Source organism: Rana temporaria, chromosome 2 (genome assembly GCF_905171775.1).
Source record: "Rana temporaria chromosome 2, aRanTem1.1, whole genome shotgun sequence".
In the NCBI taxonomy this organism is placed as follows: domain Eukaryota; kingdom Metazoa; phylum Chordata; class Amphibia; order Anura; family Ranidae; genus Rana; species Rana temporaria.
In genome coordinates, this window is record NC_053490.1 from 9,167,126 (window position 1) to 9,189,357 (window position 22,232).

At 47.6% G+C, this 22,232-nt stretch overlaps 1 protein-coding gene across 1 annotated transcript in view; it reads left to right on the top strand.

Annotated features, from left to right (window-relative positions):
- The window catches only part of LOC120928810 (cholecystokinin receptor-like), a 140,524-nt gene extending 121,962 nt beyond the window's left edge, over positions 1-18,562 (top strand). The window contains exon 5 of the mRNA XM_040339821.1: positions 15,522-18,562. Within this exon, the coding sequence (XP_040195755.1) occupies positions 15,522-16,054 (533 nt within the window). The 3' untranslated portion in view covers positions 16,055-18,562. The remainder of the gene's footprint in view (positions 1-15,521) is intronic.
- Positions 18,563-22,232: the final 3,670 nt, after the last annotated feature.

The window sequence follows — 22,232 nt, forward strand, 5'->3', positions numbered from 1 at the left end:
CTACACACTGATACATTGTGGGGGTGCTCAGTCTACACACTGATACATTGTGGGGGTGCTCAGTCTACACACTGATACATTGTGGGGGCGCTCAGTCTACACACTGATACATTGTGGGGGCGCTCAGTCTACACACTGATACATTGTTGGGGTGCTCAGTCTACACACTGATACATTGTGGGGGTGCTCAGTCTACACACTGATACATTGTGGGGGCGCTCAGTCTACACACTGATACATTGTGGGGGCGCTCAGTCTACACACTGATACATTGTGGGGGTGCTCAGTCTACACACTGATACATTGTTGGGCGCTCAGTCTACACACTGATACATTGTTGGGGTGCTCAGTCTACACACTGATACATTGTGGGGGCGCTCAGTCTACACACTGATACATTGTTGGGGCGCTCAGTCTACACACTGATACATTGTTGGGGCGCTCAGTCTACACACTGATACATTGTTGGGCGCTCAGTCTACACTCTGATACATTGTGGGAGCGCTCAGTCTACACACTGATACATTGTTGGGGCGCTCAGTCTACACACTGATACATTGTTGGGGCGCTCAGTCTACACACTGATACATTGTGGGGGTGCTCAGTCTACACACTGATACATTGTTGGGGCGCTCAGTCTACACACTGATACATTGTTGGGGCGCTCAGTCTACACACTGATACATTGTGGGAGCGCTCAGTCTACACACTGATACATTGTTGGGTGCTCAGTCTACACACTGATACATTGTTGGGGCGCTCAGTCTACACACTGATACATTGTGGGGGTGCTCAGTCTACACACTGATACATTGTTGGGGCGCTCAGTCTACACACTGATACATTGTTGGGGCGCTCAGTCTACACACTGATACATTGTTGGAGCGCTCAGTCTACACACTGATACATTGTTGGGGCGCTCAGTCTACACACTGATACATTGTTGGGGCGCTCAGTCTACACACTGATACATTGTTGGGGCGCTCAGTCTACACACTGATACATTGTGGGGGTGCTCAGTCTACACACTGATACATTGTTGGGCGCTCAGTCTACACACTGATACATTGTGGGGGTGCTCAGTCTACACACTGATACATTGTTGGGGTGCTCAGTCTACACACTGATACATTGTGGGGGTGCTCAGTCTACACACTGATACATTGTTGGGGCGCTCAGTCTACACACTGATACATTGTGGGGTGCTCAGTCTACACACTGATACATTGTTGGGGTGCTCAGTCTACACACTGATACATTGTGGGGGTGCTCAGTCTACACACTGATACATTGTGGGGGCGCTCAGTCTACACACTGATACATTGTGGGGGCGCTCAGTCTACACACTGATACATTGTTGGGGGCGCTCAGTCTACACACTGATACATTGTTGGGGGTGCTCAGTCTACACACTGATACATTGTTGGGGCGCTCAGTCTACACACTGATACATTGTGGGGGCGCTCAGTCTACACACTGATACATTGTTGGGGCGCTCAGTCTACACACTGATACATTGTGGGGGTGCTCAGTCTACACACTGATACATTGTGGGGGCGCTCAGTCTACACACTGATACATTGTGGGGGTGCTCAGTCTACACACTGATACATTGTTGGGGGCGCTCAGTCTACACACTGATACATTGTTGGGGGTGCTCAGTCTACACACTGATACATTGTTGGGGCGCTCAGTCTACACACTGATACATTGTGGGGGCGCTCAGTCTACACACTGATACATTGTGGGGGTGCTCAGTCTACACACTGATACATTGTGGGGGCGCTCAGTCTACACACTGATACATTGTGGGGGTGCTCAGTCTACACACTGATACATTGTGGGGGTGCTCAGTCTACACACTGATACATTGTTGGGGCGCTCAGTCTACACACTGATACATTGTGGGGGTGCTCAGTCTACACACTGATACATTGTGGGGGTGCTCAGTCTACACACTGATACATTGTTGGGGCGCTCAGTCTACACTCTGATACATTGTGGGAGCGCTCAGCCTACTGCTAATAAAAAGAAGTGATCTCCTGGATCCCGCCTCCTCTATTCACCTTCATCTGGCGCTGGGCATGTAAATCTTCACTACCAGGAAATCTGTCACCTGATATTGGCACAAGGACGGGGCAGACGGCCGGGAATGGAAGTGGCAAGGCTGGCATTAGTGGCTATTTTTATAAGGCGGCAGGCTGAGCGCTACAACAATGTATCAGTGATCTGCCAGTGTACTGTAACAATGTATCAGTGCACTTTAACCACTTCAGCCCCGGAAAAATTGGCTGCCCAATGACCGCGCCACTTTTTGCGATTCGGCACTGCGTCGCTTTAACTGACAATTGCGCGGTCGTGCGACGTGACTCCCAAACAAAATCGGCGTCCTTTTTTTCCCACAAATAGAGATTTCTTTTGGTGGTATTTGATCACCTCTGCGGTTTTTATTCTTTGCGCTATAAACAAAAAAATAGAGCGACAATTTTGAAAAAAATGCAATATTTTTTACTTTTTGCTATAATAAATATCCCCCAAAAATATATAAAACAACTTTTTTCCCTCAGTTCAGGCCGATACGTATTCTACATATTTTTGGTAAAAAATCACAATAAGATTTATAGATTGGTTTCGCATCTACAAAATAGGGGATAGTTTTATGGCATTTTTATTATAATTTTTTTATTAGTAATGGCGGCCATCAGCGATTTTAATCGTGATATTGCGGCGGACACATCGGACACTTTTGACACCATTTAGGGATCATTGGGGTAGATTCAGGTACCTTTTGCGGCGGTGTATCTCCAGATACGCCGCCGTAATTTAAATTCCGCGCCCGCGTAGGGTTACGCCGATTCACAAAGGCAGTTACGCTGAAAAAATTGGCTTCCTCCACCGACGTAACTTGATTGCGGCGGCGTAGAATTGTGTGCAATATAACTTTGGCCGCTAGGGGCGCTTCCGTTGTTGTCGGCGTAGAATATGCTAATTTCTTAGATTCGCCGATTCACAAACGTACGTGCGCCCAGCGTTCGTTTTTTACGTCGTTTGCGTTAAGGCTTGTTCGGCGTAAGTCTGCTCCTGCTATTAGGAGGCACAGCCAATGTTAAGTATGGATGTCGTTCCCGCGTCGCGATTTGAAAATTTTACGTCGTTTGCGTAAGTCGTCCGCGAATGGCGCTGGACGGCATTAACGTTCACAACGAAACCAATGACGTCCTTGCGACGTCTTTTACCGCAATGCACGTCGGAAAATTTTAGGGACGGCGCATGCGCAGTACGTTCGGCGCGGGAACGCGCCTAATTTAAATGATCCACGCCCCCTACCGGATCATTTTAATTACGCGCGCTTACGCCGGCCCCTTTTACGCTACGCCGCCGCAACTTACGGAGCAAGTGCTTCGTGAATACAGCACTTGCTCCTGTAAGTTACAGCAGCGTAGCGTAAAGACGATACGCTGCGCCGCCGTATCAGTGCGCGCCCCTACCTGAATCCACCCCACTGTCATTTATACAGCGATCTTTCCTTTAAAAATGCACTGATAACTGTATAAATTACACTGGCAGGGAAGGGGTTAAACACTAGGGGGCGGGGAAGGGGTTAAGTGTGTCCTAGGGAGTGATTCTAACTGTGGGGTGGCTGGGCTACCATTGACACGACAGAGATCACTGCTACCAATGACAGGGAACAGTAGATCAGTGTCCTGTCACTAGGCAGAACAGGGAAATCATCATGCCATGTTTACATAGGCATCTCCCCGTTCTGCCTCTCCATGACACGATCGCGGGACACCGGTGGACATCAAGTCCACGGGTCCTGCGGGCACAGCGCACCCGCTAGGCGGCAGATTCAAAGCAAAGTACCTGTATGTTGCTTTACCTGTCCGTGCCATTCTGCCAACGTATATCTACGTGAGGCAGTCAGCAAGTGGTTAACAATGTATCAGTGATCTGTCAGTGTACCAGTGGCAGCTGGGGCTCCAAATTTTAAAAGGGGGTGCAAACAACCGAAAAAAAAAAATCACTGTGCCCATCAAACGCAGCTACTGTGCCCATCAATTGTCACCACTGTGCCATGCTATTAAATGCAGCCACTGTGCCATCAATTGTCGTCACTGTGCCATGCCATCAATTGTCGCCCCTGTACCATGCCATCAATTGTTGCCACTGTGCCATGCCATTAATTGTCGCCCCTGTGCCGTGCCATCAATTGTTGCCCCTGTGCCGTGCCATCAATTGTTGCCCCTGTGCCGTGCCATCAATTGTCGCCCCTGTGCCGTGCCATCAATTGTTGCCCCTGTGCCGTGCCATCAATTGTCGCCCCTGTGCCGTGCCATCAATTGTTGCCCCTGTGCCGTGCCATCAATTGTCGCCACTGTGCCGTGCCATCAATTGTCGCCACTGTGCCGTGCCATCAATTGTCGCCACTGTGCCGTGCCATCAATTGTCGCCACTGTGCCGTGCCATCAATTGTCACCACCGTGCCGTGCCATCAATTGTTGCCACTGTGCCGTGCCATCAATTGTCGCCACTGTGCCATGCCATCAATTGTCGCCCCTGTGCCGTGCCATCAATTGTCGCCACTGTGCCGTGCCATCAATTGTCGCCACTGTGCCGTGCCATCAATTGTCACCACCGTGCCGTGCCATCAATTGTCGCCCCTGTGCCGTGCCATCAATTGTCGCCACTGTGCCGTGCCATCAATTGTCGCCACTGTGCCGTGCCATCAATTGTCGCCACTGTGCCATGCCCTCAATTGTCGCCACTGTGCCGTGCCATCAATTGTCGCCACTGTGCCGTGCCATCAATTGTCGCCACTGTGCCGTGCCATCAATTGTTGCCACTGTGCCATCAATTGTCGCCACTGTGCCGTGCCATCAATTGTCGCCACTGTGCCATCAATTGTCGCCACTGTGCCATGCCATCAATTGTCACCACCGTGCCGTGCCATCAATTGTCGCCACTGTGCCATGCTATTAATTGTCGCCACTGTGCCGTGCCATCAATTGTCGCCACTGTGCCGTGCCATCAATTGTCGCCACTGTGCCATGCCCTCAATTGTCGCCCCTGTGCCGTGCCATCAATTGTCGCCACTGTGCCGTGCCATCAATTGTCGCCACTGTGCCGTGCCATCAATTGTTGCCACTGTGCCATCAATTGTCGCCACTGTGCCATGCCATCAATTGTTGCCACTGTGCCATGCCATCAATTGTTGCCACTGTGCCGTGCCATCAATTGTCGCCCCTGTGCCGTGCCATCAATTGTCGCCCCTGTGCCGTGCCATCAATTGTCACCACCGTGCCGTGCCATCAATTGTCGCCACTGTGCCATCAATTGTCGCCACTGTGCCATGCCATCAATTGTCACCACCGTGCCGTGCCATCAATTGTCGCCACTGTGCCATGCTATTAATTGTCGCCACTGTGCCCATAAATTGCTGCCAGATTGCCCCCTCAAATACCACCACCTTTTTGGGGTCAAACATCCTCCTTCCACGGTCCCTCGATGTCTTCTCCCGCCCTCGATGTTGTTTCAGCCAATCAGGTGACCGGTAACCAGAACCGGTGAACCTGATTGGCTGAGACGAGTGTCAGTGTTAACCTGGGAACGCACAGCGTGTGAGTCCCCTGGTTAACTATTTGAAAGCCGATTACAGCCCACGGGCTGTGATCGGGAAGCCTATAGGAGCCGCTGGCTCTGATAGACACTTCCACAGCCAACCAACTGCTGTTATTCAGGAGGGCCGGCGCTCACCAGGGGGCCGGCCATCAGAATAGTGGGCGGCAGCTGCAATACGTGGATTCATGCAGTGCACAAATCTGTGTATTGTTGACTTGAGTGACGGGTGCAGGAGAGAGAGGGGGCGGCACTCCTGCACCCTCTATGGACGCACCGCCACTGAGTGTACTGTAACAATGTATCAGTGTATCAGTCAGTGTAACAATGTATCAGTGATCTGTCAGTGTACTGTAACAATGTATCAGTGATCTGTCACCGTAACAATGTATCAGTGATCTGTCACTGTAACAATGTATCAGTGTATCAGTCAGTGTAACAATGTATCAGTGATCTGTCACCGTAACAATGTATCAGTGATCTGTCAGTGTACTGTAACAATGTATCAGTGATCTGTCACCGTAACAATGTATCAGTGATCTGTCAGTGTACTGTAACAATGTATCAGTGATCTGTCACCGTAACAATGTATCAGTGATCTGTCACTGTAACAATGTATCAGTGTATCAGTCAGTGTAACAATGTATCAGTGATCTGTCACCGTAACAATGTATCAGTGATCTGTCAGTGTACTGTAACAATGTATCAGTGATCTGTCACTGTAACAATGTATCAGTGATCTGTCACTGTAACAATGTATCAGTGTATCAGTCAGTGATCTAACCAGGGCCGCAATCAGGAATTATGGGGCCCCTTACACAGCTTTAGGCAAGGGCCCCCTGGAGCAGAGAACCGGGGGGGGGGGGGGGGCGGGGTGCTGCCTGAAATTGAGAAGCGGGGGGGCCCTTTACAAAAAAAAGAAGAAATAAAAGAATATATATATAATATAATAAAAAAAAAATATGTATATATATATATATATATTTTTTTTAAATGGGGTTGCCATCTGGGGCCATGGGGACCTCGGGGCACTTTAATGATATATATATATATACAAATAATTTTTTTAAAGAAATTACAAAAAAAGGGGGGTTTCCATCCGAGACCTCTGGGCCCTTTAATAAAAATAAAAAAATGAATCCTCTGGGCCCTTTAACAAAAAATCTATATATATATATATATAAAAAAAAATTAAATAAACCTTTATTAAAATTTTTTTTTTTTTTTAAAAATAGATAAAAAAAGGGGGGGGGGGGGTTGCCATCCGGGGCCCTGGGGGCCTCCGGACCTCTAAAAAATAAATAAATGGCCCTTTAGTAAAAAAATAAAAATATATTAAAAATATATATATATTTATTTTAGAAAAAATAAATAAAAAAAGGGGGTTTGCTATCTGGGGCCCTGTGGGCCTCCGGACCCCTAAAAAGAAATATATATATATATATATTTTTTTATTTTTAAGGGGGTTGCCACCCGGGCCCCTGGGGACCTCTGGGCCCCTTACAGGTGTACTGCCTGTACCCCCCTGAAAGCGGCCCTGAATGTAACAATGTATCAGTGATCTGTCACCGTAACAATGTATCAGTGATCTCCCCACCACCATCAGAGTATGTATAGAGACAGAGTGATGTCAGTGGGAAGCAGATTTTAGAAGAACAGATTCACAAAGTATGAAAGGAGCAGGTGGTGAATGACAGATGGATTGCAGCCCCTCCCCCCACCCATTTCAGTCACAATACTCGTATTAATAAATTACTATGGTGATAAGTGGCGGGGGGAGATTTCTGTCATCACCAGGACCGGTCCATTGCCCATCACAGGTTATCAGATTACACCGTTAGAATTTATTTTTATTTTTTATTAGAATATTTTTTCCACTTTTTTTTTTTTTTTATCCTTTATTGCATCTCAGTGCCGCTGATCTCCCACAATCTCTTTGCTGCCCCTTCCTGAGAGGCGGCTGGGTGGGTTTCCTGATGGTGACAACATAACCTCCCAATTTTTTTTTTAGATGGGAATGAGGGACACCAATCAGCAAAAGTATGCAGGCATAGGACACACCCCCTTGCCACGCCCCCTTAAAGGAGAATTGTACAAAAAAAAACAAGGGGCTAGATTTAGGTACCGCTGCGCACTTCTTACGGAGACGCAGCGTACCGTTTTTGCCTTGCGCCCCCGCAAATTATCTGCGCTACGCTTCATTCACGAAGCAGTAGCCACGTAATTTGCGCGGGCGCTCCTCAAAAATGCCCGGCGTAAGGGCGCGTAATTTAAATGATCCCGTAGGGGGCGTGGATCATTTAAATTAGGTGCGTTCCCGCGCCGAACGTAGTGCGCATGCTCCGTCGGGAAACTTTCACGACGTGCATTGCGGCAAATGATGTCGCAAGGACGTCATTTGCTTCAAAGTGAACGTAAATGGCGTCCAGCGCCATTCACGAAGCAGTAGCCACGTAATTTGCGTTTGCGCTCCTCAAAAATGCCCGGCGTAAGGGCGCGTAATTTAAATGATCCCGTAGGGGGCGTGGATCATTTAAATTAGGTGCGTTCCCGCGCCGAACGTAGTGCGCATGCTCCGTCGGGAAACTTTCCCGACGTGCATTGCGGTAAATGACGTCGCAAGGACGTCATTTGCTTCAAAGTGAACGTAAATGGCGTCCAGCGCCATTCACGATTCACTTACGCAAACGACGTAAAATTTAAACTTTGCGACGCGGGAACGACGGGTATACGTAGCATTGGCTGCCCCTGCTAATAGCAGGGGGAGCCTTACGCGAAACCCGACGAACGGAAACAACGTAAACTGCGTACGCAGGGCTCGCGTAGGGTAGTGAATCGGCGTTAGTATGCAATTTGCATACTATACGCTGACCACTACGGGAACGCCCCCTAGCGGCCATCGTAAGAATGCAGCCTAAGATATGACTGGCGTAAGAGCCTTATGCCAGGCATATCTTAGGCTGCAGTCGGCGTAACGAGGTTCCTGAATCAGGAGCATTCGAAACGCCGGCGCAAGTAAGCAATTGCGCTGCGTAACTATGGTTACGCAGACGCAATTGCTTCTTGAATCTGGGCCAAGATTGGCTAAACCTTCAAGTGTTTTTTTTTTTTTTTTTTTTACCACTAATATCCCTTTATATTGGCTTTTGGAATTTACAAATGCAGCAATTTAGAAATCAGATGAAAGGTTTAGTGCTTGAAAACACTTTTTGAAAGATAAAAAGTGCATTTTATATACAACTATAGAGATCAGACCAAAATGAGGGACAAATGAGGGGGAATGAGGGACAGAGGGACATTGCTCCAAATCAGGGACAGTCCCTCGAAATCAGGGACAGTTGGGAGCTATGTGACAACAATGGACCATTCCTGTGTAATGCGCCTTTAACCACTTAAGGACCCCTTCACGCCGATATACGTCGGCAGAATGGCACGGCTGGGCACATCCACGTACCTGTACGTGGCCCTTTAAGCCCAGCCGTGGGGTCGCGCGCTCGCGCCGCCGGCGCGTGCACGCGACCCGGTCCGAAGCTCCATGACCGCGGGACCCGCGAACCCGATCGCCGCCGGAGTCCCGCGATCGGTCCCCGGAGCTGAAGAACGGGGAGAGCTGTGCGTAAACACACCTTCCCCGTTCTTCACTGTGGCAGCTTCATTGATCGTGTGTTCCCTAATATAGGGAAACACGATCAATGACGTCACACGTTCAGCCCCGCCCCCCTACAGTTAGAAAAACATATGAGGTCACACATAACCCCTGCAGCGCCCCCTAGTGGTTAACTCCTAAACTGCCATTGTCATTTTCACAGTAATCAGTGCATTTTTTATAGCACTTTTTGCTGTGAAAATGACAATGGTCTCAAAAATGTGTCCGATGTGTCCGCCATAATGTCGCAGTCACGAAAAAAAAAAAAACGCTGATCGCCGCCATTAGTAGTAAAAAAAAAAAAATATTAAAAATGCAATAAAACTATCCCCTATTTTGTAAACGCTATAAATTTTACGCAAACCAATCAATAAACGATTATTGCGATTTTTTTTTTTAAATTGGGGTATTTATTATAGCAGAAAGTTAAAGATATTGGGGGTTATTTACGAAAGGCAAATCTACTTTGCACTACAAGTGCACTTGAAATTGCACTGAAAGTGCACTTGGAAGTGCAGTCGCTGTAAATCTGAGGGGTAGATCTGAAGTGACGGGAAGCTCTGCTGATTTTATCATCCAATCATGTGCAAGCTAAAATGCTGTTTTTAATTTCATGGGATGATAATAAAAAAAAATTGCAATAAATAATAAAATAACAGAAAAAATAATAAAACAAATACAAAACACACTGACGCTGTCCACCTAGGGTGCCCACGTGTCCCGGATTGCCCGGGACTGTCCCGCAATAGACATGTCTGTCCCGGGTCCCGGGCACCTTCATTCTGGGACAATACAATGTCCCGGAATGAAATAGAGGACACAGCCACCCCCTACTAACTAATAACTACATTTCGGGAACTGGTTGCCAGGGCCGGCGCTGCCTGGCATCTTGCAACCAGTGACAATTTACTCTCAGACAGTGAGGTCAGGAGCGGGGCCTGCGCCTAGTGCAGCACTGCTGTCCCCACTCACCCCGGCACCTCCTCCATCTCTGGCACCCAGCAGGGACTGGTGTGATCTTCACTCTCCAGATAGTGATGCCACTCCTTTCCTTTTACACACGTGGCTCATGCAGAGGGAGTGACAGCAGCACTGCATCTGGTGGCAGGCTATAGGTGGCACTGCATCTGGTGGCAAGTGGCACATTCACCTGACAAATTCCCCTTCAACCCCGAGACTACATTACCCCCTGCCCCCCCTCCTCTTTTTTGGGGGGAAGGTGAGAGAGGGGGGGTGTCCCTGAATGGCAGTTTGGAAATGTGGTCACCCTATGTCCACCCCCCCCCCCTTAAAAAAATAATTAAAAAAAATGCAATAAATAATAATAAAAAAAAAATAGAAAAATAATAAAATAAATAAAAAACGGTAATTGGTATCGGCGAGTACTTGAAAAAAAAGTATCGGTACTTGTACTCGGTCTTAAAAAAGTGGTACCGGGACAACCCTAGTTGTCGCCTCCCTATGGAATTCCCTTTCCAATGGCATCAGGGAACCTTCCAAGGTGCTTTGTCATGTTTCTTCAGGGAGTGATACAGTAAAGGGGCTGCATGAAGATACAGGTGATAGGGAGGTGCTCAGGAGTGACGGGATGATACAGGATGTTCTGGGGTCACTGCATGGGACAAGATGCTCTGGAGTCTCCCCGCCTCAAATTCACATGAGATGCAAGTCTGACCGGCTCTTAATGGAGCCGATTCACACAGGTCTGGAGCGGCCACAATCCAAATTCCAAAAGGGTCCTGTGCGTGTTTGGGTCCGGTTCGGGGCAAAAATTCAGGTAAAAAAATTGGACCCAATTCGCACCTTAACTGGGAACCGGGCCACACATATGTGAACCCGGCCTTGGGGGCTGATATACTAAAACTGGAGAGTGCAAAATCTGGTGCAGCTCTGCATAGAAACAAGGGATGAGCCGAACCCCCCCCCCCCCCTTCGGTTTGCGGCAGAACATGTGAACAGGCTAAATATTTGTTCGAACACCGTTAAAGTCTATGGGACACGAACTTGAAAAATCAAAAGTGCTAGTTTTAAAGGTTAATATGCAAGTTATTGTCATAAAAAAAGTGTTTGGGGACCCGGGTCCTGCCCCAGGAGGAAAGTTTAAAAACATTTTTTTTTTTTCGGGAGCAGTGATTTTAATAATGCTTAGGCTTCATTTCCACTGGCGTTTTTACAGCCACTGTTGTTAGCCTTTTTTACAGCTTAAAAACGCCTGTCCATGTTTATTTTGTTAAAAAAAAAAAAAAAAAAATTTTTTGTGAGCTGCAGCTTTAAAAATGCCGCGGTCGCGTTTTTGAGCGTTTTCGCGCGTTTTTGAGCGTTTTTTAACGTCTGGCGTTTTTACAGCTCTACTCTGGAGCTTCAGAACGCCCTGGTCCTGCGTTTTTTTTACAGCTCAAAAACGCCTATGCCATTTGCAGCTCAAAAACGCCTATGTGGGCATGATGCCATAGAATAACATGGACAGGCGTTTTTAAGCTGTAAAAAACGCTCAGAAAAGTGGCTGTAAAAACGCCAGTGGAAATGAAGCCTTAAAGTGAAACAATAAAAGTGAAATATTAATTTAAATTGCGTACCTGGGGGTGTCTATAGTATGCCTGTAAAGTGGCGCATTTTTCCCTGCACAAAATGACATTTCTAAAGGGAAAAAAAGGGATCTGGGTGTCCCCGTTGTTAAAGAGGGCTTCCAGATTCTGATGAGCCCGCAGACCCCCACAACCACCGGGAAAGGGTTGTGGGGATTAAGGTCCTTGTCCCCATCCTCATGTTGAGGGCATGTGGCCTGGTACGGTTCAGGAGGGGGGTGCTCTCTTGTCCCCCCCTCTTTTCCTGCAGCCTGCCAGGTTGCGTGCTCGGATAAGGGTCTGGTATGGATTTTTGGGGGGACCCCAACGCCATTTTTTTTATTTTTGCGCGGGGTTCCCCTTAAAATCCATACCAGACCTAAAGGGCCTGGTATGGAATTTGGGGGGACCCCCACGCATATTTTTAAAAATATTGGTTTGGGGTTCCCCTTAATATTCATACCAGACCCAAAGGGCCTGGTAATGGACTGTGGGGGAACCCATGCCGTTTTTTTCAATGACTTTTATCTGTATTGCCGGGACCTGACAATTCATTATAGCCCCAAGTAGTTTTAAATTACTTTTTTTCCTTTAGAAATGTCATTTTGTGCAGAGACACGGGAGAAATGTGCCACTTTACAGGCATACTATAGACACCCCCCAGGTATGAAATTTAAAGGAATATTTCACTTTTATTTTTTCCCTTTAAGCATTATTAAAAGTACTGCTCCCGAAAAAACTGACATTTTTAAAACTTTTTTTTTTTATGATTCATGTCCCCTGGGGCAGGACCCGGGTCCCCAAACACTTTTTATGACAATACCATGCATATAAGCCTTTAAAAATTAGCAGTTTTGATTTCTCCCATAGACTTATAAAGGGTGTTCCGCAGCTTTCGAATTTGCCGCAAACACCCCAAATTGTTCGCTATTCGGCAAACAGGTGAACACCCAAACATTGGGCTCATTCCTAATAGAAACCAATCAGCTTCCAGTTTTTTTTTTGTCAAAGCTTAATTAAACCAATCTGAACTGAAGTTGGAAGCTGATTGGCTAACATGCACACCTGCACCAGATTTAGCATTCTCCAGTTATAGTAAATCAACCAGACACAATCAGTGACACCTGTGGAGTCACTGGAAGTGCTGTGCAGACACTGTAGATACAGGAGCACAGGGGTAAGTGGAAGCACAGGAGTGCAGGGATTATTGGAGACACAGGAGTCACTGGAGACACGGGAGTCACTGGGGACACAGGAGTCACTGGGGACACAGGCCAGCAGGAGTCACTAGAGACACTGGGGTTACTCAAGACATACAATAGGAATCACTAGAAACACAGGAGAGCAGGAGTCACTGGAGATGCTAGGGTCACTGGAAACACAGGGGTCCCTTGAGACACAGGCGGGGAAGATTCATTGGAGATCTTGGGGTCACTGAAGAAAGAGGAGTCACTGGAGATACAGGAATCACTGGAATTTGTTGGGATCACTTGAAACACTAGGGTTGTAGGAGACATAGGGGTTGCTGAAGTCATGGGGGTCTCTGGAGTCACAAGGGTTCACTGGATGCACATGAGTCATTGGGTGATACAGGAATGCAGGGTGAATGGACATCCTGGAGACACTAGAGTTTCTGGAGACATAGGGGTTTCTGGAGTCACAGGGGTCACTGGAGGCACAGGAGTCACTAGAGATACAGAAGTGTAGGAGTCACTGGGTGATACAGGAGTGCAGGGTCAATGGAGATCCTGGAGACACTAGAGTCACTGAAGACATAGTGGTCACTGGAGTCACAGGGGTCACTTGAGGCACAGGAGTCACCAGAGATACAGAAGTGTAGGCAGGGCCGGCCCTACCATGGGACCCGATGGTACCATTGTACCAGGCACCACTTTCAGGGGGGCGGCAAATTGCGCCCGCCCGCCATCCCATTCCGCCAGCTCCGCTCTCCACTCCACTGTGGGGCTAATTGCCGCCCGACCGCTCCTCCTGTTCTGCTCTCCGCTCCACTGTGGGGCTAATTGCATGAATAGAGCCATAACAGGTCCTTTTTATACTCCTATATACATGTATAGAGCCATGATGGGTCCACTGTAGTTATCATGATATAAAATAATGGATGTGGGGGCATTTTGGTGGGTGTAATTTTTTTTGGGGGGGGAGCATTTAATTCTTGGTACCAGGCAGCACAATGTCTTGGGCCGGCACTGAGTGTAGGAGTCACTGGAGATCCAGGAGTGCAGGGTCAATGGAGATGCTGGAGACACTAGAGTTGCTAGAGACATAGGGGTGGCTGGAGTCACATAGGTCACTGAAGACATAGTGGTCAATAGAGTCACAAGGGTCATTGGAGGCACAGGAGTCACCAGAGATACAGGAGAGCAGGGTCAATGGGGAGTCACCGGAGACACTAGAGTCTCTGGAGACATAGGGGTGACTGGAGTCACAAGGATCACTGAAAACATAGTGGTCACAGGAGTCACTAGAGATAAAGAAGTGTAGGAGTCACTGAAGATACAGGAGTGCAGGGTCAATGGATACACTAGAGTCGCTGGAGACATAGGGGTTGCTGGAATCACAAGGGTTATTGGAGGCTCAGGAGTCACTGGAGATACAGAAATGCAGGGTCAATGGGGGTGCTGGAGTCACCAGAGACACTAGAGTCTCTGGTCACTGGAGTCACAAGGGTCACTGGAGGCACAGGAGTCACTAGAGATACAAAAGTGTACGAGTCACTGGAGGTACAGGAGTGCAGGGTCAAGAGAGATGCTAAAGTCACCAGAGACGCTGAGGTCACTGGAGACACTAGAGTTTCTGTAGAAATAGGGGTCGCTGGAGTCACAAGGATCAATGAAGACATAGTGGTCACTGGAGTCACAGGGGTCACTGGAGGCACAGGAGTCACCAGAGATACAGAAGTGTAGGAGTCACTGGAGATACAGGAGTGCAGGGTCAATGGAGATCCTGGAGACACTAGAGTTGCTGGAGACATAGGGGTCGCTGGAGTCACAAGGATCACTGAAAACATAGTGGTCACTGGAGTGACAAGGATCAATGGAGGCACAGGAGTCACTAGAGATAGTGTAGAAGTCACTGGAGATGCTGGGATCACTGGGGACACAGAAGAGCAAGGGTCAATGAAGATTCTGGGGTCACTGGAGACACAAGAGACACTAGAGATGCAGTACACAGAGGTCACAAAAGTTGCTGAAGACATAGGATTTGCCAGAGTCACAAAGGAGTCTTGAGTCACAGGGGTTGCTGTAGTCACAACTGGGTCTCTGAGGACACAGGAGTCACTGGAGTCAAGGCCGCTGGAGACACAAGCAGGCACGGAGGAGTCCAGCAGGGGGTTTGTCTTAGACATAGTGACCATCTGCTCAATCACTTGACCACCTAAGGTGGTCAATCACTTGGTCCACCTTAGGGTGGAAACCCATAATTGTTAGCGGCTGAAAGCCACAGAGGTGACCTAGCCTTGTATTGGGGAGGCAATGTGTGTGACACCCATCCCCTCAGAAAAGTATTTTCATATCATCTTTGTCTTTTCCACAATTTCCCTATTGCAGAAATCATACATATCGCAAAGCTATCATAAAGAAACATATACAGTATTTCCTTATTCTATATTTTTACCTTTGTAAAAACGGGCAGGCTTTTGCTCTAATAATAATGCATTTTTTTCTTATGTTTAGCTCTTAAAAATGGATTGGCGACAGGAGCAACAATGTCAACTGCCAACAGTGACGAGGGTGACGGCTGCTACATCCAAGTGAACAAACGCCGCAACACCATGGAGATGTCCACATTGACTCCCAGCAACTGCAGCAAGATAGACCGGGCACGGGCCAACAATTCGGAGGCCAAACTCATGGCCAAGAAGAGGGTCATCCGCATGCTGATTGTCATTGTGGCCATGTTCTTCATATGCTGGATGCCCGTCTACGTCGCCAACACCTGGAAGGCCTTCGATGAGGAGTCCGCATTTAGAATCCTCTCTGGGGCCCCCATCTCTTTCATTCACCTCTTGTCTTACACGTCTGCTTGTGTCAACCCCATCATCTACTGCTTCATGAACAAGCGTTTTCGCAAAGCCTTCCTGGGAACCTTTGCAGGCTGCATCAAGCCTTGCCGGCGTTTTCGTGAACCGGAGGAGGATATAATAGCCACCGGGGCGTCTCTTTCCAAATTCAGCTACACCACGGTCAGCAGTCTGGGTCCTCCTTGAGTATGGGGGGGGGGGCTCCAGATGACAGGACTGGGTCCTTGCTCTCTGAACAGATGGTACAAGGAGTGGATAAAATTGCCTGACCTTTGACTTTAGTAAATCTAAGTGTTGGATGCACTGTTTATCTTTTGGTGACTGGAACAAGAAATGCCCCAAAAGCCTTAAAGCACCACCAACTCTCCATTTGTTCAGCGTAGTGCCATGTCTGACTCTTGCTATACAAAGTCAACATCTTCTGGACTGACAGCAAGGGCCACTGAAAGTCAAGTATGCCGACAGGCGGTCTCTCCCCTCAGTGTTGTGTTACTATAAACTGGAGACGTTACAGAACCATTAGGCAGTATGGCTCGCATCCTGAGTATTCCGACGTTGGGATTACCACACTGCTTTGTACATATAAGACATTCTATTTTTTGGGTGCCAAATGTAAATAAATAAATATTCACAGGACACTTTTAAAAATTACAGGGTCTGTTGAGATGCATCAGGAATAGTATTTGTGGCAAAACTTGAATTGAGAGACAGACATTTATATAAGTTGTGTTGACACGGGAACTTGGAGAACATCAGGACTGTTCATGGAATATTGTAGGCCCCCAACCCCCTCCATAAGCTGTGCTGAATCAGGAGTGTGGAAAATATCAGGAATGTCCAAAGCCAATCTCGTCAACCTGCTCTATATGTTATGTCGACACAGGAGCTTGGAGAAGATCATGACTGTCCAAGAAATATTACTGATCCTCACCAAGCCGCTCTTTAAGTTGTGTTAGCTCAGGAGCTTGAGGAAGATCAGGACTGTTCAAGGAATATTGCTGAACCTCACAAACCCCTTACATAGGTTGTGTTAAGATCTTGACAGTATTGTAATATTGTACCATCCCCCTCCATAAGTTGTGTTGACCCAGGAGCTTGGAGAAAATCAGGACTATCCAAGGAAAATTTGTTGAACCTCACCAACTCACCATAAGTTGTGTTAACTCAGAAGATTGTGACAGTCCAAGTAATATTGTACCGTCCCCCTCCAAAAGCTGTGCTGAATCAAGAATGTGGAGAATATCAGGAATGTCGAAAGCCAACCTCGTCAACCTTCTCTATAAATTATGTCGACACAGGAGCTTGGAGAAGATCAGGACTGTCCAAGAAATATTGCTGATCCTCACCAAGCCACTCTTTAAGTTTTGTTAGCTCAGGAGCTTTGAGACGATCATGGCTGTACAAGGAATATTGTAACACCCCTCCTCCATAAGTTGTGTTGACTCAGGAGCTTGAAGAAGATCAGGACTGTCCAAGGAATATTGCTGAACCTCACAAATCCCCTACATAATTTGTGTTAACTCAGAAGATTGTGACAGTCCAAGTAATCAGGAAGATCTGGACAGTCCAAGGAATATACTAAACCTCACCAACCTGCTCCATAAGTTGTATTGTCTCCGGAGTTTGGAGAAGATCAGGACTGTCCAAGGAATATAGCTAAACCTCACCAATCCGCTCCATAAGTTGTATTGTCTCGGGAGCTTGGAGAAGTTCTGGACTGTCCAAGAAATATACTAAACCTCACCAACCCGCTCCATAAGTTGTATTGTCTCTGGAGCTTGGAGAAGATCAGGACTGTCCAAGGAATATACTAAACCTCACCAACCCGTTCCATAAGTTGGATTGTCTCGGGACCTTGGAGAAGATCAGGACTGTCCAAGGAATATACTAAACCTCACCAACCCGTTCCATAAGTTGGATTGTCTCGGGACCTTGGAGAAGATCTGGACTGTCCAAGGAATATACTAAACCTCACCAACCCGCTCCATAAGTTGGATTGTCTCGGGACCTTGGAGAAGATCAGGACCTTCCAAGGAATATACTAAACCTCACCAATCCGCTCCATAAGTTGTATTGTCTCGGAAGCTTGGAGAAGATCTGGACTGTCCAAGGAATATACTAAAGCTCACCAACCCTCTCCATAAGTTGTATTGTCTCGGAAGCTTGGAGAAGATCTGGACTGTCCAAGGAATATACTAAAGCTCACCAACCCGCTCCATAAGTTGGATTGTCTCGGGAGCTTGGAGAAGATCAGGAGCCTCCAAGGAATATTTTAACCCCCCCCCCTTCAACCCCATCCATAAGTTGTGTTGACTCTGGAGCTTGAAAAAGACAAGACTGTCCAAGATATAATTTAGAGCCCCCCACCCCCCCCCCCAACTATACACGTTTAATAAATCCCCTCTACAGCACAATAGATCCTGAATGTTCTTTCCAGGGAGCATTTCCATGTGTTATTTAATGCAATAGACCAGAGCAACCAGAACTACCGGCTCAACCACTGCTGCTCTGCTTGTGCCGATGTGCGGTCATGTTTGATTGTGATGTATATAGGACACATTCTTGTGTATGGGTTCATTGGACTTGAGTGTTGTTAGTGAGATGATGGGGCGGATCAGTGCCTGTCTGTACACTGAATTCTGGGCCATTGCTCGTTCCCCACCAACGTGTGCAATAAATATTTCACAAGTGGTAGTGATGAATTATTAATGGAAAGAAAAGGTTTTATGGCGGCGATATTTCCCCAGATATCGCAATCCTGGGCAGGAGTCTGCGGTGTCTCACGCATGATTCCACATGCCCGGATACATCTCCCTCCACCACCAAAATGGTCTATCAATTAAACTCCAGCAGTCTTTCTCTCCTCTGTGACCAGTATAATCCTGACTATACCTGCATTTTCTGAGCATACAACAATTCCCCGTCACTTGCCTAAACTACTGAACACCTTCTTTAGTCTGAAAGTTCTACAGTTCATTTTCTTTAACCACTTCTCTACCGCTGGACGTCATATGACGTCCTGGACTTTAGGGGGGGATATCTGAATGATGGGTGAAGCTACAGGCACCATTGAGATATCCTTCTTTTCAGCCGGCGATTCTGCGCACCATAAGAACGGTCATGGTGGCAGTTCCGCCGCTTGATCGTTCTTATAGGCGCCCCCCCTCCCGCCGCCATCTGGAGCTTCTCTGGGCTCTCCCGTGCCATCGGGGGCCCGGAGAACGAATCGGCGGGCACCGGATGAGGAGAGATTTCCGGTGACATCTCTATGACCGTCGGAGGCCCGGGCGTGACGTTATGACATACACGTAAGTCCCGCCCACATATGTAAACGGTGTTTAAACTACACATGTGAGGTATCGCCGCGTGCGTTAGAGCGAGAGCAATAATTCTAGCCCTAGACCTCCTCTGTAACTCTAAACTGGTAACCTGTAAAAAAATGTAAAGCGTCGCCTATGGAGATTTTTAAGTACCGAAGTTTGGCGCCATTCCACGAGTGTGTGCAATTTTAAAGCGTGACAAGTTACATCATCTTTCACATTATACCAAAAAATTGGGCTTACTTTAATGTTTTGTTATTTTTATTTTCCCAAAAAAATATATTGCGCAAATACCGTGCCAGATAAAAAGTGGCAATGACCGCCACTTTATTCCCTAGGGTGTCTAATAAAATATATATATATAGGGCTAGATTCAGGTAGACTTACTACGGGCTTATCAGTAGATACGCCGTCGTAAGTCCGAATCAGCGCCGTCGTATATTTAAGCGTATGCTCAAATTGAGATACGCTTAAATGTTGCTAAGATACGACCGGCGTAAGTCTCCTATGCCGTCGTATCTTAGCTGTCTATTTATGCTGGCCGCTAGGGGCGTGTACGCTGATTTACGCCTAGAACATGTAAATCAGCAAGATACGCCTATTCACGAACGTACGTACGGCCGTCGCAGTAAACATACGCCGTTTACGTAAGGCGTTTTCAGGCGTAAAGATAAACCACCAAAAACATGGTGCAGCCAATGTTAAGTATGGACGTCGGACAGCCGTCAAATTTTTCCTGTTTTACGTTGTTTGCGTAACTCGTCCGTAAATGGGGTTGGGCGTAAGTTACGTTCACGCCGAAAGCATTGACTTTTTGCGACGTGATTTGGAGCATGTGCACTGGGATACTTTCACGGACGGCGCATGCGCCGTACTTTCAAAGCGTCATTTACGTGAGGTCACGATTCATTTACATAAAACACGCCCACCTCTTCCACATTGGAATTAGGCGGGCTTACGCCGGCCAATTTACACCGCCGCAACTTACGGAGCAAGTGCTTTGTGAATACTGCACTTGCTCATCTAAATTACGGCGGCGTAGCGTAAATAACATACGCTACGCCCGCAGAAAGTTAAGCCGCCGTACGTGAATCTAGCCAATAATGTTTGGGGGTTCTGACTAATTTTCTAGCAATGATTTTTACATGAAGGAGAGAAGTGCCAGAATTGGCCCGGTAGGGAACTGGTTAAAAAGCAGGCACAGCCTGAGTAGAGAAAAACAAACAAGGCGCCTCTAAGTGCAGAAATATAAAACTTTTGATATCCCCTATAGGGGTTAAAAACACGTACAAGATGGTGGATGAAGCAGGCATGTAGCAGGTAAGTGTGTCCAGAAGATGTTCCAGTGGCAGGGCAGTCCCAGTCTGATGATAAAGCTTCCAGGGAAGTCCACAAGATAACAGCCAATTTGTGCTGTGAGTGTTTAGGGAACACAATGGTGATGGAGCCTGGGGATTATGTCAGAGGAGAGTCCTCTGACATGCAACAAGGCCAAACTTAGGGAGAAATCAATTGATCCCTAACAATTAGCTAAGGCACTCCTGGCAGGTAAATTTAGGAGCAACCCTGCCTAAACCTCAGGTTGCTACACAAAGATGGTGAATTTTAAAGTAGACCTAGCATCTTGTATTTTTTATGTTATGCACATGTATGTTGTGTCAGTGTAACACTTCCAGGTATTTATTATTCCTCACAAGATCACAGTACTCTACTTTTCGCTCCAGAAGAATGGCACCTTTTTTTGTTCAGGCATCAACCAGGGTTAAGAACGGAGAGGATATTTGGACAGCCGCACTCCAGGAAAAATGTCTTTATTAGTAAAAGGAATAATACACTACAATCCACAGCAAAAAAATAAAATAAACAGGACACACAGCTAAAATAAATACTCAAGCATGATGGTCACATGATCAAGAAGCAACGAATGGTGAATTGTATCTAATTAAAATGAAAATAACAATCACATGCGTGTGTAGCGCCTGGTTACTTTTCAGAACTGGCGCCTGGTTACTTTTCAGAACCGGTGCTATTGAAATTTAGAGGGGGTCAGAGAGTTAAGTGACTCTGACCATTGTTAATTAGTTCAAATTTGGAGCTTCTGTCCCAGCTTGGCTGTGCTGTGGGCTCATGCTGTTGTTCCTGGGGTGCAATTCCACCCCAGGTCGGCAGGTGGCAGCAGTGGCGTCAAGGACTGGATACTTTTTCCCAGCAGCCTATCAGGAGGAGGCTTCCTCGTTGTGCATGGGGAGGGGTATTTATGGGACAGACGCCATCTTCCTGGGTCTTCTCCTCGTGTGGCGCCCACCTTCAGGGTAGCCATTACACAGCGCCCCGGCATAATGGCCTTCCGGGCCGGGGGGTGCGCGTGCAACGCAGAGATCCTGGCTTCGGGACCATGTTGGCCCGGAGCATTTGATCTGCCGCTGGGGACTCAGTAATCGAGTGGGTCCCGCCTACAGAGGTCCTGGGCTGTCCGTCCTGCTGGAGGAAGCTGTTGGGTGGAGAGTCTGCCTGAGGAGTGCCAAGAGAGGCTGGTGTTCCAATAGGGGCCTGACCATCCATCGGGGACCAGGGGAACCGGACACTGAGAGGCTGGATGTTGGTCGCCTATCAGTCGGTAACCTAATCTAAACTACCTGAAGGAGATCCAGGTGTTGAGTCCAGTCAGGAGGACTTCGGACCATTATTTTCTGCAACCATTGGGAGGGCCTTAACCCCAAGTTCGAGTGACATTCTCACTGCCAGGCTTGTGGGAGGGGCCTGTCCAGGTGCGCTGTACCCATTCCGGCTGGAGTGGCGAAGTAAATGTTTGTCGTTGGAAGCAGGACTGTTTCCTTTATCTACACCTGAATCTGTGTTCTCCATCTCTGCTATTCCTCCATTCTTCACCAAGTTCAACTGTTTTACCTTGTTGGGTAAATAAAAGCACAAGAAAAGACAATCCATTACTACGGCTCTCATCCACTACCCTAGATGGCGGAGTCACAGAGGTAACAGGCCATCCCAAAACAAACCAGCAGCTCCTCCGGGGGTAGTGCTACATG